Source organism: Peromyscus maniculatus, chromosome 5 (assembly GCF_049852395.1).
Source record: "Peromyscus maniculatus bairdii isolate BWxNUB_F1_BW_parent chromosome 5, HU_Pman_BW_mat_3.1, whole genome shotgun sequence".
Taxonomy (NCBI): Eukaryota; Metazoa; Chordata; class Mammalia; order Rodentia; family Cricetidae; genus Peromyscus; species Peromyscus maniculatus.
Genome location: NC_134856.1, coordinates 9,499,005 through 9,512,470, shown reverse-complemented (window position 1 = coordinate 9,512,470; position 13,466 = coordinate 9,499,005). Strand labels below are relative to the sequence as shown.

General features: G+C 53.0%; 3 protein-coding genes and 1 pseudogene across 15 annotated transcripts in view; 3 read left to right on the top strand and 1 right to left on the bottom strand.

Annotated features, from left to right (window-relative positions):
- Ndrg4 (NDRG family member 4) overlaps nucleotides 1–6,397 on the top strand; it is a 36,398-nt gene extending 30,001 nt beyond the window's left edge. For 3 of the 6 annotated variants that reach the window (XM_076571664.1, XM_006977797.4, XM_006977798.4), the window contains 9 exons: nucleotides 42–98; nucleotides 387–490; nucleotides 1,035–1,091; nucleotides 1,172–1,223; nucleotides 2,065–2,112; nucleotides 2,273–2,308; nucleotides 2,436–2,487; nucleotides 3,749–3,787; nucleotides 4,535–6,397. In XM_076571664.1, coding sequence (XP_076427779.1) covers nucleotides 42–98; nucleotides 387–490; nucleotides 1,035–1,091; nucleotides 1,172–1,223; nucleotides 2,065–2,112; nucleotides 2,273–2,308; nucleotides 2,436–2,487; nucleotides 3,749–3,787; nucleotides 4,535–4,689 — 600 coding nt within the window. In that variant the 3' untranslated portion in view covers nucleotides 4,690–6,397. The remainder of the gene's footprint in view (nucleotides 1–41; nucleotides 99–386; nucleotides 491–1,034; nucleotides 1,092–1,171; nucleotides 1,224–2,064; nucleotides 2,113–2,272; nucleotides 2,309–2,435; nucleotides 2,488–3,748; nucleotides 3,788–4,534) is intronic. The other 3 variants (XM_076571665.1, XM_015996509.3, XM_006977799.4) reach the window with 1 other exon arrangement.
- A 1,033-nt stretch (nucleotides 6,398–7,430) lies between these two features.
- On the top strand, nucleotides 7,431–10,451 carry Setd6 (SET domain containing 6, protein lysine methyltransferase). The gene is made up of 7 exons (XM_076571663.1): nucleotides 7,431–7,831; nucleotides 7,910–8,051; nucleotides 8,170–8,364; nucleotides 8,498–8,618; nucleotides 9,442–9,622; nucleotides 9,716–9,858; nucleotides 10,007–10,451. The coding sequence occupies exons 1-7, from the start codon at nucleotides 7,456–7,458 to the stop codon at nucleotides 10,307–10,309; spliced, it is 1,461 nt and encodes a 486-aa protein (XP_076427778.1). The 5' UTR covers nucleotides 7,431–7,455; the 3' UTR covers nucleotides 10,310–10,451.
- Nucleotides 10,452–11,626: 1,175 nt separating this feature from the next.
- Cnot1 (CCR4-NOT transcription complex subunit 1) overlaps nucleotides 11,627–13,466 on the bottom strand; it is an 89,643-nt gene continuing 87,803 nt past the window's right edge. For all 8 annotated transcript variants that reach the window (XM_076571655.1, XM_076571659.1, XM_076571657.1 and 5 more), the window contains exons 47-49: nucleotides 13,130–13,262; nucleotides 12,117–12,251; nucleotides 11,627–11,964 (exon numbers count right to left, since the gene is read on the bottom strand). In XM_076571655.1, coding sequence (XP_076427770.1) covers nucleotides 11,886–11,964; nucleotides 12,117–12,251; nucleotides 13,130–13,262 — 347 coding nt within the window. In that variant the 3' untranslated portion in view covers nucleotides 11,627–11,885. The remainder of the gene's footprint in view (nucleotides 11,965–12,116; nucleotides 12,252–13,129; nucleotides 13,263–13,466) is intronic.
- Nucleotides 13,342–13,435, top strand: LOC121829884 (U6 spliceosomal RNA; annotated as a pseudogene).

Here is a 13,466-nt window from a genome sequence, read left to right as displayed (position 1 = left end):
AGGCAGGCCTCACTCTGGCTTTCCCCCCTCCCCTCCTGCAGCTCTCTGGCTTGACCAGCACTTTACCAGACACGGTGCTCTCCCACCTCTTCAGCCAGGTAAGGGCCGGATCGGGGGTCATATGGGGTGTCCTCAGGAGCAGGGTCTACAGGGTCAGCCGGCACCGGGCGGGTGCTGCAGGTGGAGCCATAGCGCCGTGGTCATTGCACCGTGTCTGAGGTGGCCGGTGGGAAGCCTCCCCACTCCCGAGGCCCCTCCTCTGCCTTCCAGACCACTCCTGCTGGGAGTGGGGCCTGGGCTCTCCTGTAGGTGACTCCCATGTGCCCTCTCAGAGCCCTGAGTCCCCTGCCTGTGTCCCCCCCCCCCTCCCATCCTCCCCCGCCCAGGAGGAGCTGGTGAGCAATACAGAACTTGTGCAGAGCTACCGGCAACAGATCTCGAACGTGGTGAACCAGGCCAACCTGCAGCTCTTCTGGAACATGTACAACAGGTGTGTGTGTGTGGGGTCCCCATCCCCCCAGGGCGGGCAGCACCATCCCCAGCTTGTAGAGGGGCTGCTGTTGAAGTCTGGGAGAGGGCAGCTTCTTGCCCAGGGTGCAGCCTCCTCGGAGCTGAGGGGGAGCAGGGCCATGGACTCTGGTCCCTGGGTTCTTGCTCTTCTCCGTTGCCGGGTGGAGAGAATGTCGGCAGCACCCCTGGTCCCCACTTCGGGACTAGGTGCTCAGCCCTGCTTCTGTAAACTTTTAGTAAGGAAGCTCCGGCTGGAAAAGACTTCAGTGAGGAAGAGAGTCAGATGCAGATATTTAGTAAGGGTTGTACGTGTGGTCCTGGAGCAGCGGTATGCAAGACAGGAACATCACAGACACCGCAGCACATTCCTGGCACAGCTTGGGGCATCTGGAAAGGAGTCATGATAAGGATAGCCCAAAGGGTCCCGGGCACGCAGAGCAAGTCCGTGACTCCCAGGTTTACCAGTTGGCAGTGTTGGGATCCACCCCTGGGATGCCCCCTTTACTTTCGCCCCTCCCCCACAGCCGCAGAGACCTTGACATTAACCGGCCTGGGACCGTGCCCAATGCCAAGACGCTCCGGTGAGTGACTCCTGCCCTCCAGCCTGTCCCTGCCTTTGCCCCTAAACCCAGGCCGGATGACCTTATCCTCTGTCTCATAGTTGCCCTGTGATGCTGGTAGTCGGAGATAATGCACCTGCCGAGGACGGGGTGGTGAGTGTGGCTCTCCTGAGCAGGGGTGGGGGGCTAGAGTCGGGGGCAGGCCCTGAATGGGGGGTTTCCCAGATACTCTGGTCACACACCGGGGCCTGACCCCCCACTGTGCAGGTGAAGGGGCCTGGTGAGTGGATGGAGATAAGACCAGGGCCATGCTGCCTGGTGGTCATGCTGCCTGGTGGTCCCTCCTATCTCCCCCGCGGTGTCGCCCACCTCAGTCTCCACATGCTTTCAGTGTAGAGCCCAAGGCCCACTTCTTCCAAAGTTTGACCCCGAAGTGACTCATAGACTCACCCTGGAGCCACCCAGGCACCCACGGTGGGCCAGTGCCTGTTCCCATTCACATTAGCGTTCTGGCAGCACACAGTCCCAGGGTGGGTGCCTATCAGCCCAGGCGGGGTCAGACGATAGGAAGCTTTCAGGGGCTCCCGAGGAAGGTTGCAAGGGCAGAGTGTGGGCTGCACCGGCCATCCTGACCTAGGCAGGGCCCCAGTGTCCCCTGCTGTCCCTCACCTGCCCAGATCCTCATGTCCAAGCCTTGTCCCGTCCCTGCCCAACTCGCATTTGTGAGTGGGATTTCAGGCCTCCAGGGACTTAGGGAGCCCTAGCAGGAGAGAGCCTGGGAAGGGAACTCTTGGGCCTGTCCCCTCCTCCTGTCCTCCTTTTGCTCCTTCCCTCCCCTCCCTGCTCTGGGCACAGAACCTGCCTAGGCAGTGGAGCGTGTGTGTGTGTGTGTGTGTGTGTGTGTGTGTAGTGGAGCGTGTGTGTGTGTGTGTGTGTGTGTGTGTGTGTGTGTGTGTGTGTGTGTGTGTGTCTGCAGCTGGCTCCTTGTCCCCAGGTTGAGTGCAACTCCAAACTGGACCCAACCACCACAACCTTCCTGAAGGTGAGACACCCCACCCCCACCCCACCAGCCCCGTGGGTCAGCTGCAGGGAGGGGAGCCTGCTGGACAGCAGGGGAGCAAGATGGTGCCTTTGAATAGCACAGTGTGTCCAGGTATTGGGAGGGGCTCCTCAGTCTGCTCCCTCGGCTCTTTTCCTTTCAGATGGCAGATTCTGGTGGCCTTCCGCAGGTGACACAGGTAAGACCATGGCCCAGCTGTCTTTGTATCACCCCGCGTGTTGAAGTGGGGGCGGGGAGGGGTGATGGCATCCTCCCCATAGCCCCAGGTAGCCAATCAGAGCACGTTCCTGTCCATCTTATTGCAGCCAGGGAAGCTGACTGAGGCCTTCAAATACTTCCTTCAAGGCATGGGCTACAGTAAGTAACACCTCCACCCACCCAGGGCGAGGGACCGGGACACAGTGCCCATGTGCTGGGGAGTCTGTGGGTGAGTGTGCTCTGTCACCTGGACCCCCAAGACTGGGCTACTCTCTGAAGACTCTGCATACATTGTAAGGCGTGTGTACTGGGCCCAGACAGCCTCTGGGCTCGGGTAGAGTCTGAGGCATTATTCTGAGCTCCAAGTCAGGCCTGTTTGGGAGAGGACTCTTCTTCCAGCCCTTGCGAGTCCAGGACCTAGGCTGGGTGCTGCTAGGGAAGCCTGTTCAGATAAGTCACTCACACTCTGTTGGGATTAGGTACCTCCAAAGGGCTCTTTCTCACAGTACAGGGTTAGTACCCAGGCCCATGGAGTCAAGAAGGGAAGTGGGTGTTAGCATGTCCAAACCTGTGGAAAGTAAGCCTGAGGATCCCCTGGGAACAAGGGTTCAAAACCAGCTTTCTGATCTCCATCCTTCCGGAAACATACCTTCATGTAACAGTGACTCAGCCTACGTCCATGAGCACCCAACACACACACACACACACACACACACACACACACACACACACACACACACACACACACACTGATGCTTGGCCTCTCCTCTGTGCCTCCTGGATCTCTGGTCCCCTCTTAACACCAAACTGCCAGGAGACGAACTGCTCCCCTTCAGTTTGGTGCCCTCCACCAAAGACTTCAGCCTCTGGGGCTTGCACATCCTTGGGACAGAAATAGGATATCCCCCCACCCTGCCAGCCTCATGGGGAAGTGGCGGAGAAAGACACAGGCAGGGAGGACTAGCCAGAACTCCAAGCCTGGCCCCATGCCCTCTTGGAGCATGGCAGAGGTCTGTGAGGCGAAGAAGGAGCCACACCCACAGGCACTAGAGTGTGTCTCAGGAGTCAGAGGGGCTTGGGAAGATTGTACAGCCTCCTCCGCTTTACGTGCAAGACTGAGGTCTGGTAGAGCCGTGCGGACACTGGGCCTAGGATGTGGCCTCCGTGGGCCTCAAGCCACAGCCTGGGCTGGAGAAGAGGGAGAGGCGAGAACCCCGAGACTGGTGTGTGGCTTCCACGAGCTGTGGTTTGGATGGGCTGCAGCAGCCGGCTCTCCCAGCCTCAGCCCCGCCCCGTCCTCCCTCCCCTCTTTTGCCGGTCTGTCCCCTCTTGGCCCATCTCGATGCCCTTGGCCAATCTTCACCGTGTTCTGTGTCTCCCCTCCCCTCCCCTCGCCCTCTCTGGCTGTCTTCTCTCTTAGTTGCACACTTGAAGGACCGGAGGCTGAGCGGAGGAGCAGGTAGCCCCGTGGCCCCTCTCCGGATGCATGGACGCCCTGCCTAGCTCCCCACCCCTCGCCCCTGCTCCCCCCCCCCCCCCAGTGCTGCAGCCACAGTCTGTCTTGCCGTGGTTTGGAATCTTCTTCTGTCCTGCTCAGCTCAGAGCCCCAGTGGATCCCTGCTCCTCTGCGGAGCCCGTCTCCTGCGGGCTCTGTCCCGCGTGGGAACCTGATGATGCTGGCTGGTCTCGGAGCGGTTGTCTTGTTTTTAGGTGGCCGTGGGCTGTGGGGCTTCCAAAACTTTGGGAGTTAGAAGCGCTAGGTTGGCCTTGGCGGGCATCGCGTCTGTCCCTGGCCCAGGCTCCAGTAGTAGAAGCAAGATGCGGGGTAGTTTGTGGCTGTTTGTGTCCTCCACAGAAGCAATCCTGCCTCCTACCCGGTCACTCTCTGGATAAAGGTCGAGTTGGCCACACGGTGTCTTCTTATCCCAGTTCAGAGTGCCTAATCAACACCTGCCCTACCCTGGCCGTAGCTCTGGGTAGCTGTTGGGACCTAGGACCCTGCTGGCTGCAGCCCGTTTGGCCTGCTCACTGTTGCTGGCACTGCATGCCTCGGCCGGTGGAACCAGGACCAGCACCCCGGCTTGGGATAGGCCTCTGTGTTGTGGCAGGACTGGGTCTCACTGGCCGCTTTGCTTGCATTGCCCTTTTTCCTGCCTGCTGGTACCCACCTTGCCTGTCCTCAGGACCCTTTGTTTTCTGTCCACAGTGCCCTCAGCCAGCATGACCCGCCTTGCGCGCTCGCGCACGGCGTCCCTCACCAGCGCCAGCTCTGTGGATGGCAGCCGCCCGCAGCCCTGCACCCACTCAGAGAGCCATGAGGGGATGGGCCAGGTCAACCACACCATGGAGGTATCCTGCTGAAGCCCTCGTCCTGCCCAAGACGCCTGCTTACCTGCCCCCAGGTCCCACTGCCGTCTCCGCACCGGCTCATCTTCCGTTTTAGTTTATTTTTGTGAGAGTGAAGTGGAGGAAATGGGGCTACTTCTCTTTTATTTAAAAATGGAAGGGGTCCACCTTAGTACAGCAGAACAGTCTTGGATGGTGTGAGGGGCTCGCCTCATCTACTCCCATTTCACTCATGTTCCACTAGTTGATATGGCTCCTCCCGTCTGCTCTCCACGGCCCTGGGGTGGGGCCAGAATATAGGATACAGTATTGAAGAAAGAATATGGCCCACCCCCTGGGCCTGGCCGATGTGAAGACAGTGTGGGGTTTGAAGATGGTGGGTGCTGTGTTTAGGCTCTGATGTGAGAGGGGGGTCAGACCAATGGGGAGCCCTGAACCTCAGAGGGTCCCCTTCCTTGTAACCTTTGCACCAAGCACACCTAGTCTCCGAGTAGAGGTCACCGTGGTCGTAAGGATGGAAGCCACGAGAGGGCGCTCTAAGCAGCCAGCCGTTTTCCTGGTGCTCTGTGGGCAGGTCAGGTGCTGTAAGGCCAGCCAGGCAGAGCTATGGAGACAGCATATGGAGAACTCTGAGGGCAGGAACCCCCATACTCTACCACCCCAGGCCCAGGTCACATGGTCTCCTGCCCCTGGTGGCAGAGGGAAAAGGTTAAGATTGCTTTGTGTGCTGTGTGTAGCCCCTGAGAACTTCATGATCCCTGTGGCAGTTGGAAGGTACTTGAGTCCTGCAGACCCCTCTTGTCCCGGATTCCACCCAGAGTGTTTATGACAGTGTCCTGGTCGGTCAGCTTGGGCCAGTGTAACACAGACATCACTGGAGAAGTGAGCTTGTTAGAGAGGTCTGGTCCAAGACAGAAAGATACTGTGCAGGACTTGTGCCTGCTGGAGGGGCTGGAGCTTGCGTGGGCCTGGGGTGGGAGATGGGCGGGTCCTTGATGTGAACAAAGGTGGAGTGGCCAAAGGCTCTTGATGCACCCCAGCCCTCTGGAGCACACAGCTAAGCTGTCTTCCCGCCCACCATCTCACCAGGTAGACTCGCAGCCCAGAAACCAGAGCTACTGTTTCAGCCTGGTCACTGGTTTCACACATTGTCACCCCCAAACGGGGAATAAAACACTAAAAAAGAAAAAGAGAAGAGCTGTGTGTGTATGGGGGAGGGTGTTATGGTGTGGGTGTCCTGCACTGAGGACACCCACATCCCTGTATCTGTGCCACCCCCTCTGTCACTGTAAGCCATTTCTAGACCGCTCAGTCCAGTGGAGTGTCTTCTGTCCCCAGTTCTGTTCACTCACGTGCTTCCGTGACTACTGAGTGTGACTGTTTAAAGCTGGTAGAATTAATCCCTCACTGTAGATAGCACTTCAGAGTATTGGACATCTTTTTGCTGTGTTCTTAAGATATCTATAAATACCTATAATTATATATATATATGTATATCAGGTCCTCCTGTGTGTGGTTTCCCAATTGGTGGTTGTCTCCTCTTGGTCAAGGGGAACTTTCGATGGAGTTCACTACTTTCCTCTCTGTACAAAATTAAGAGCCTAATTTTGTGTATTCCAGTGGCTGCTAAAGAGATTTTGAGATGACAAAATGTAAAACAAAAACCCTTGTTGATGTAGAAAGTTAACTGTGCAGAAAAACTAATAAAGAACTTAAGACTAAAGAGTGAGTGTGGTGTTTCCTATCACATGGAAACTGTTAGGCTGCCTCGGGCACCGATGGGTGGAAGATAGTAATTGTTTCTGTATTATCTCTATACCTTCAGTGCCTATTACATACATTCGGGGAAGTGAAGGTTGGCATGGTCTCATTCTGTGGCCCAGGCTGGTCTTGAACACTCAGAAATCCTGCTTCAGCTTCCTGGGTGTTGGGATTATGGAGGCCACCCTGTCTAGCTTTTTGTTTTTCCCTTAGGAGTGATAGGGATTGAACCAGGGTGGTCACACATGATGGGCAAGGTTCTGCCGTGAGGCTATATACCCTGATCGAGACATGATTTTTACCGATCCTGATGCTACTTCTCAGTGTCACAGCTGAGCAAATAGCCTAGCCATCAGACCTCTTCAAAGCAAGGGCACACCACGTTTTGCTTGGTTTTTGTTGCTTTGAGACACGGTCTTATTCTAGCCTAGGCTGGACAGGAACTCCCAGTAATCCTCCTGTCTCAGCCTCCCAAGTACTGGAATTGCACTGCCAACTTCTCCACGTTCAATCATTTGTTCCATCATTCCTTCCCCTGATAGTGACTCCTTCCAATGTGTCAGGCTTTAAAATAGCTATCATATCTATGCAGAAGATGAAAAACAAGAGTAAATTAGCAACTGTGTGTGTGTGTGTGTGTGTGTCCATCAGATGTAGAGAACCTTCGGGCACCTCAAACCCACGTGCAACTGTCTAATCGAACGGAAAGTCAGTGAGAGAGATGCCTGTCGATAACAAGGGGTCGGTCCCTACCGCTTAGCAGCCAAGACCCCAGGAAGAAACCGGATTTGGTTCCTGCACCCTGCTATCGGGGGCGCGCCCAGAACTAGGGTGGAGGCAGCACAGAACTCGCCTGTGTGCTCGCGCGGTTTCTAAACCGTCTGGAGGCCACGCCAGAGCCGCTGTGAGGAGGGAGGGAGGGCGGAAGCGCGGCGAGGGTGCGGGAGCCGAGCTCCGCCCCGTCCGCTCGCGTCCAGCGACGCCGGAAGCGCAGGGAGGACGCGGCGCCTCCCTCCCGGCATGGCGGCTCCGGCCAAGCGCGCGCGGACGGGCGACGGGCCGCCCCTCCCCGCGCCCTGCGGGGTCCCGAGAGTCGCCGGCGCGCCCCAGACGCTCCCGGATCCCGGGCGCGGCCACGCCACTTGCTTCTCCCCGCTGGCGGCGGGGCCCAGCGGTGGCGAGCCCGACGGCGACGCGGTGGCCGGCTTCCTGCGCTGGTGCGCGCGAGTCGGGCTGGAGCTGAGTCCCAAGGTGGCGGTGAGCCGGCAGGGCACGGTGGCCGGCTATGGCATGGTGGCGCGGGAGAGCGTGCGGCCGGGGGAGCTGCTGTTCGCAGTGCCGCGCTCGGCGCTTCTGTCCCCCGCCACCTGCTCCATCGGCGGCCTGCTGGAGCGAGGTGGGTAAGGGGCAGAGGGCTGGCTCCGAGGCTGGCTGCCGAGTCGCGCCCGGGCCACTTCACCGGTGTCTTCCCTAGAGCGAGGCGCGCTGCAGAGCCTGTCGGGGTGGGTGCCGCTGCTGCTGGCGCTGCTCCACGAGCTGCAGGCCCCAGCCTCACCCTGGAGCCCCTACTTCGCGCTCTGGCCAGAGCTGGGGTGTTTGGAGCATCCCATGTTTTGGTGAGAGCCAAGGGAAGGGCTGGGGAGAACCTGTTTCAACCATTTCGCTCAGGGGACTGGGTATCTGCTGGATCAGAGCGGCAGGTTGTCAAGGGCCCTGGGTGGGTTGTCCTTGCAGGCCAGAGGAGGAGCGGCTGCGCCTCCTTAAGGGTACATGTGTCCCGGAGGCCGTGGAGAAGGATTTGGTGAACATCCGCAGCGAATACTATTCCATCGTCCTGCCCTTCATGGAGGCTCACTCCGATCTCTTCAGCCCCACTGTTCGCTCTCTGGAACTCTATCGCCAGCTCGTGGCCATTGTAATGGCTTATAGGTCAGTGATTACAGCCTGGAGGAGCAGACCCTCATCTTTAGAACATCATTGAGGGGAAGGTGGGGAAGAAAAGTGAACTCCAGGTAGGCCCCTCACCCAAGACCAGGCCTTAATTGAGTTTTCTCTGTGGCAGCTTTCAAGAACCACTGGAGGAAGAGGATGATGAAAAGGAGCCGAATTCCCCCGTGATGGTGCCTGCTGCAGACATACTAAACCACACAGCCAACCACAATGCCAATCTGGAGTACTCTGCAGTGAGTGAACCCTTATACCAAGTTATGTGCATTAGGCATCAAACCATGGGGCTCCCTTTCCTGCGTACTATGAAAATGAGGTGAGATTACTCCCCCATGTACTTTTGGTATCAAGTTACGATAAAATGGTGTGGACACACCTTAAAGCTACCAAAACCAAAACAAAAACCTGCCTGCTCTGCCATGTCCCCTCAGGCCCTGTGGACAGCTTCGTGGAACAGCAATAGTTCAGTACTTTTCAAGAGGTGGAATGTTCCTGGGCCAGTATACTAAGGCTCTACTTCAGTCTTGGTTCTCTATGGAAAATTATGAGAAGACACAAGTGTATATGATAAAAAATTAGCAAATGACCTGGGCCTGGTGGTCTACACCTGTAATCTGACGAGGCTGAGGCCAGATTCAGGGTTCCGGGCCCACTAACTTCCAGCCGTTTTTAGTTTAGACATTAAGACCTTGTCCCCCAGATGTCAGCAGATGTGACTCACTTATTCCTACTTCTATTTGAAGCATGAAGTTTAACTTTTTTTTTAAAACTGTGTAGCCCTGACTAACCTGGACCTCAAGTGATTACCTCGTGAGCACTGGGTGTGCATCACCAGGCCTGACCTTAACGTCTTTTTAAAAGTAGTGACTTAAGTGCAGAGAACTCTGCATAGATGCACCTGATACACTGACCTGTTGGTTTCACCCCCTTCTATAATACGGGGCTTAACAGTAGACAGTGGTACGTGGTCACGGTCCAGTAGGCTCTTCTAAGAGGGAAATAACCTTTATAGGCTGGTGGGGTGTAAGGTGTGGCCCCAGCTTTTCCCTTTTATCCCAGGATTATCTCCGGATGGTAGCTATTCAGGCCATTCCTAAAGGTCATGAGATTTTCAACACCTATGGGCAGATGGCTAATTGGCAGCTGATTCATATGTATGGTTTTGCTGAGCCCTATCCTGACAACACAGATGACACAGCCGATATTCAGATGGTGACTGTCCGAGATGCTGCACTCCAGGGTGCGTCTGCCCAGCCCAGGTTCCACAAAACCTTTGCTGACAGCACTTGGCTTGTGGAGTTATGTCCACTCACTTTCATCCATTACCTCACAGGAACAAAGGATGAAGCTGCAAGGCTGCTCTTGTGTGAACGCTGGGATTTCCTGTGCAAACTGGAGATGGTAGGGGAAGAGGGAGCCTTTGTGATTGGTCGCGAGGAGGTGTTGACTGAAGAGGAGCTAGCCACCACACTTAAGGTGCAGGGCTGGCAGGGTATGGGATGCTGGCATTTAGAATAAAGCCAAACTAAAGACGAGGGGGACTCAATTTTCCCACAGTGGTAATCTGTCATGAAGCTCACGGATAGTGGTACATCCTAACTAAAGGGCCCTATGTTCCTTCTAGGTACTGTGCATGCCTGCTGAGGAGTTCAGAGAATATAAAAACCAGGGACAGGGAGAAGAAGAAAGGGAAGAGGACAGTCTGACACTCACAAATATCCCCAAGCTCCAAGTATCATGGAGACAGCTTCTTCGAGACAGTGTTCTGTTGACCCTAGAGACTTATGCCACAGACTTACAAACCGAGCAAGATTTACTTAGTAATAAGGAGGTCTACGCCAAGCTCAGCTGGCGGGAACAGCAAGCCTTACAAGTCCGCTATGGCCAGAAGAAGATCTTACATCGGTTGTTGGAACTCACAAGTTAACAGGTGCCCTGAATAACCAGCAGTGTGAATCTTTTAAGCTCGTGTTTTGCTTGGAAAGGAGGGAAATTTGGGACTTTTGCTATTAGGCAGTATCAAAAGAAAAGTAGCCCAAGGTAATCCAGGTTTTAATCTAAGGCAAGAGTTGTTGACATGTTAAGATTGAGATGAGCAGTTTGGGAATCTGCCAACTGTTAAGAACATTCTATTTTTAATCATGTCTTCAGGTTTTCAGTAGAATTTAATAAATACGGACCGAGTTAGAAGTCCGACCTTTTTGAAGTCCATTTCCTGTGGAGAACTTAGTCTAACTCTGCTGCTGCACTGTGCATCTGATCAGTAGTCTAAAGCTGGTTCTCAGGTTACCTCTCAAGACACGAAGGGTATCCCAGCTTCATTTGGCAAGGTAAATTATAAGTGGAATTGTTTCAAATACTACCTATTCATACCAAAAAAAAAAAACCAAAAAAACAAAACAAAACAAAAAAAAAACCTGAAGAGTTTTTTTTTTTTTTAAATTCAGTTTAACCACACAGATTTTCTTGCTCCGACAGCTCCTCCTGTTGAAGCAGAAATACCCTTACTTAGCATGGTTGTAGTATACCAGTAATCCCAGCTTCCAGGAAGCAGAGGCCGGAGATGGATCATTTGGTCTACATAGTAGTAGGCAGTAATGGGAAAGCTCAGTCATTCCGTAAGAAGGGACTGTTTCCAGGAGACTGGGCTCTCCACTTTTCTTCCTCACCAGCACTGCTACTGCCAAAGGCACAGTGGACTCCTATGCATGCTATGACTTTGACGTTTGCTGTCTTCACACACAAGAAAGCTGAGTTAGGGCCCAGGAACTGCAAAGGCTACAAAATAGAACATGGACTTGGCTGCTCTCAGAACTTTAAGATCCTTACAAGAACCAACTGTATTGGTCCTTTGGAGTCTTGTTATTTAATGAGGCTACAGCCTAAGCATGGTGATGGGTGCCCCTGGCCAGAAATGGTTTCCTCTTCAGGTAATGCTGTCCCTCAGGACCAAAAAGCAGGTTCAGTTTTCCCTACAGCCAGCTCTGGAGGAAGAAAAGGCAAGCAAACCCTATGGATCTCCACTGTGGACCTTGCTGTATTCTCAGGCTATTCGAGTCTTGCATGCCTACCTTTTTTAGTAACTTTAAAGTGTTGCATGGATTTGTGGAATGCCACAAATGTCAAGAGGACATAAGTTATGCTCAAGACAAGAGCATGCCATCACGGCTTCTACTGCAAGGTACTAGTTTATGTATTTTCCCTAGACACACTCGGCACAAACCCAAGAAGTTCAGACAAAAAGTTTTCTCTTTCATATATTTACACAAGTTCAAAATGATATTCACAGCATCTTCTAAATTTTGGCCAAGAGTCAAAAAAAAAATGCATTTAAACTTTGGAACTTGCCCATATAGACAGGAGGACAACCCCAGCAATTGATGGGGCCGACACCCAAGAACCAAAGGGCTGGGAAAGTCAGGAGGAGTTGAAAGGACTCTTCAGTTTATCATCTTGGTTCAGTGGGACCAAGGCTGCCGTCTCCGGGGAGGGCTACAGTTCATCTAACTGGCTCCAGTCCCTTCCATCACTTGCTGAGCCTGCTTCTGTCCCATGCAGCACTGTGCAACAGACTGGAACAACCTGGAAAGTGAAGACAAGGACACATTTACTTCACAATGTAGGCCTAAGATAGCTAATGTCCATCAGCTGTAACTGCCCATTAACTCATAGACCCAAATTAGAAGCATTCTTTTCTGTCACCCCGCTAGGTACTTAAATCATTTTCAACTCACTTTTCAATCTCTGGGGCACAGTGTACAAACTCATGGTTCCAGAACTTAAATGCTGGGTTTTTAATCAGCTCAATGAAGGTGATAAGAAGACCCCAAGGATGCGGCCTATTTACAATCAACCGTTCCAAGAGAACCCTAAAAAGGGAGAAGGGTTAGTTAATACACAGAGAAACAAATTCACAACTATACCTCCACTGCCTCTTTATTAATCCACTTGGGATTTTTTAACAATACTATAGCACATGTAAATGGGTGGAATTCTTCCTATCTGGCTGCAAGTGCTGGCTTGAACATTCATCTACTGTGACCTGCTAGTTGCAATGCTTTGTTCTCATTTTGTTTCCTGGGGGCAAAGATTTAGGACTGAAGCCTTTGCTGCAGATTTAGACGTAATTACAAGCAAAATAGTACATTGTCATCCAAGCATGCAATAAACACAGTTCAGATGTTTATGAGAACCATGAGCAGCACTAGTATTTAGTTAGGTGAATAGGTAAATTAGAAGGTTTTTTTTTTTCTTTTTCTTTTTTCCCCTCCCAAGAGGGTTTCTCTGTATAGCCCTGGCTGTCCTGGAACTCACTCTGTAGACCAGGCTGTCCTTGAACTCAGCAATCCACCTGCCTCTGCCTCCTCAGTGCTGGGATTAAAGGCGTGCGCCACCACACCTGGTGTAAATTAAAGTCTTTAAGGTATGTGTACTTAGTGAAGTACTATGTACCAATTTCCAATCCTAGACATATTTAAACAGAAAACAGGGTACATACAAAAGGAAGTCTGTTATTCAAGATTCTGGATACAAATGCTGTTGCCACTGCCACCACCAAGAAACAAGTATGTTGCTTTTACTGTAAACTATTCCTCAGCATTGCAAAACAAACCACTGTCAATATCAACTTGTTTCGTAATTCCGCAGACATGGTTAGAATAAGATAGCTGAACTGGGAATACACAGAACTCCTTTCAGAGTACAGGGGAGAAGGGCCCTTGTAAGGCATCTTGACACTAACTCTCACCTTGTGATCTGTTCCTGGATTGCCTCGGTGTTTGCCTCGGCGAACAGGTAGAGCATGGTGCAGCTGAAGTAGTGGGTGTGGCTGTTGGGGTACCGCAGCTGGTTTGCAATGGCATTTAAGAAGAGATACCGGCCTAAAGATTAAGGAAATCAGATTTAGGGCTCACTCTGAAAGCCAATGTGGGAGACAAACGCTTGTTTCTGAGGGGGACTGATACATAAGGGAGCTCACTTTTAACAACACAGAGAATTAGCATGGCCCTTGTGCAAGGATGACATGAAAATCTGTGAAGGTTATTCTAATTCTGTGACTTACTAGTGGTTTTCTGAATCCCACT

What these genes read in the sequence shown, in the direction of transcription:
- Setd6 (XM_076571663.1), top strand. Translation starts at nt 7,456, where the DNA reads ATGGCGGCTCCGGCCAAGCGCGCGCGGACGGGCGACGGGCCGCCCCTC. An exon ending in GCCATTGTAATGGCTTATAG is followed by an intron (nt 8,365 to 8,497) that starts GTCAGTGATTAC and finishes TCTCTGTGGCAG; the next exon opens with CTTTCAAGAACCACTGGAGG. An exon ending in CCGAGATGCTGCACTCCAGG is followed by an intron (nt 9,623 to 9,715) that starts GTGCGTCTGCCC and finishes ATTACCTCACAG; the next exon opens with GAACAAAGGATGAAGCTGCA.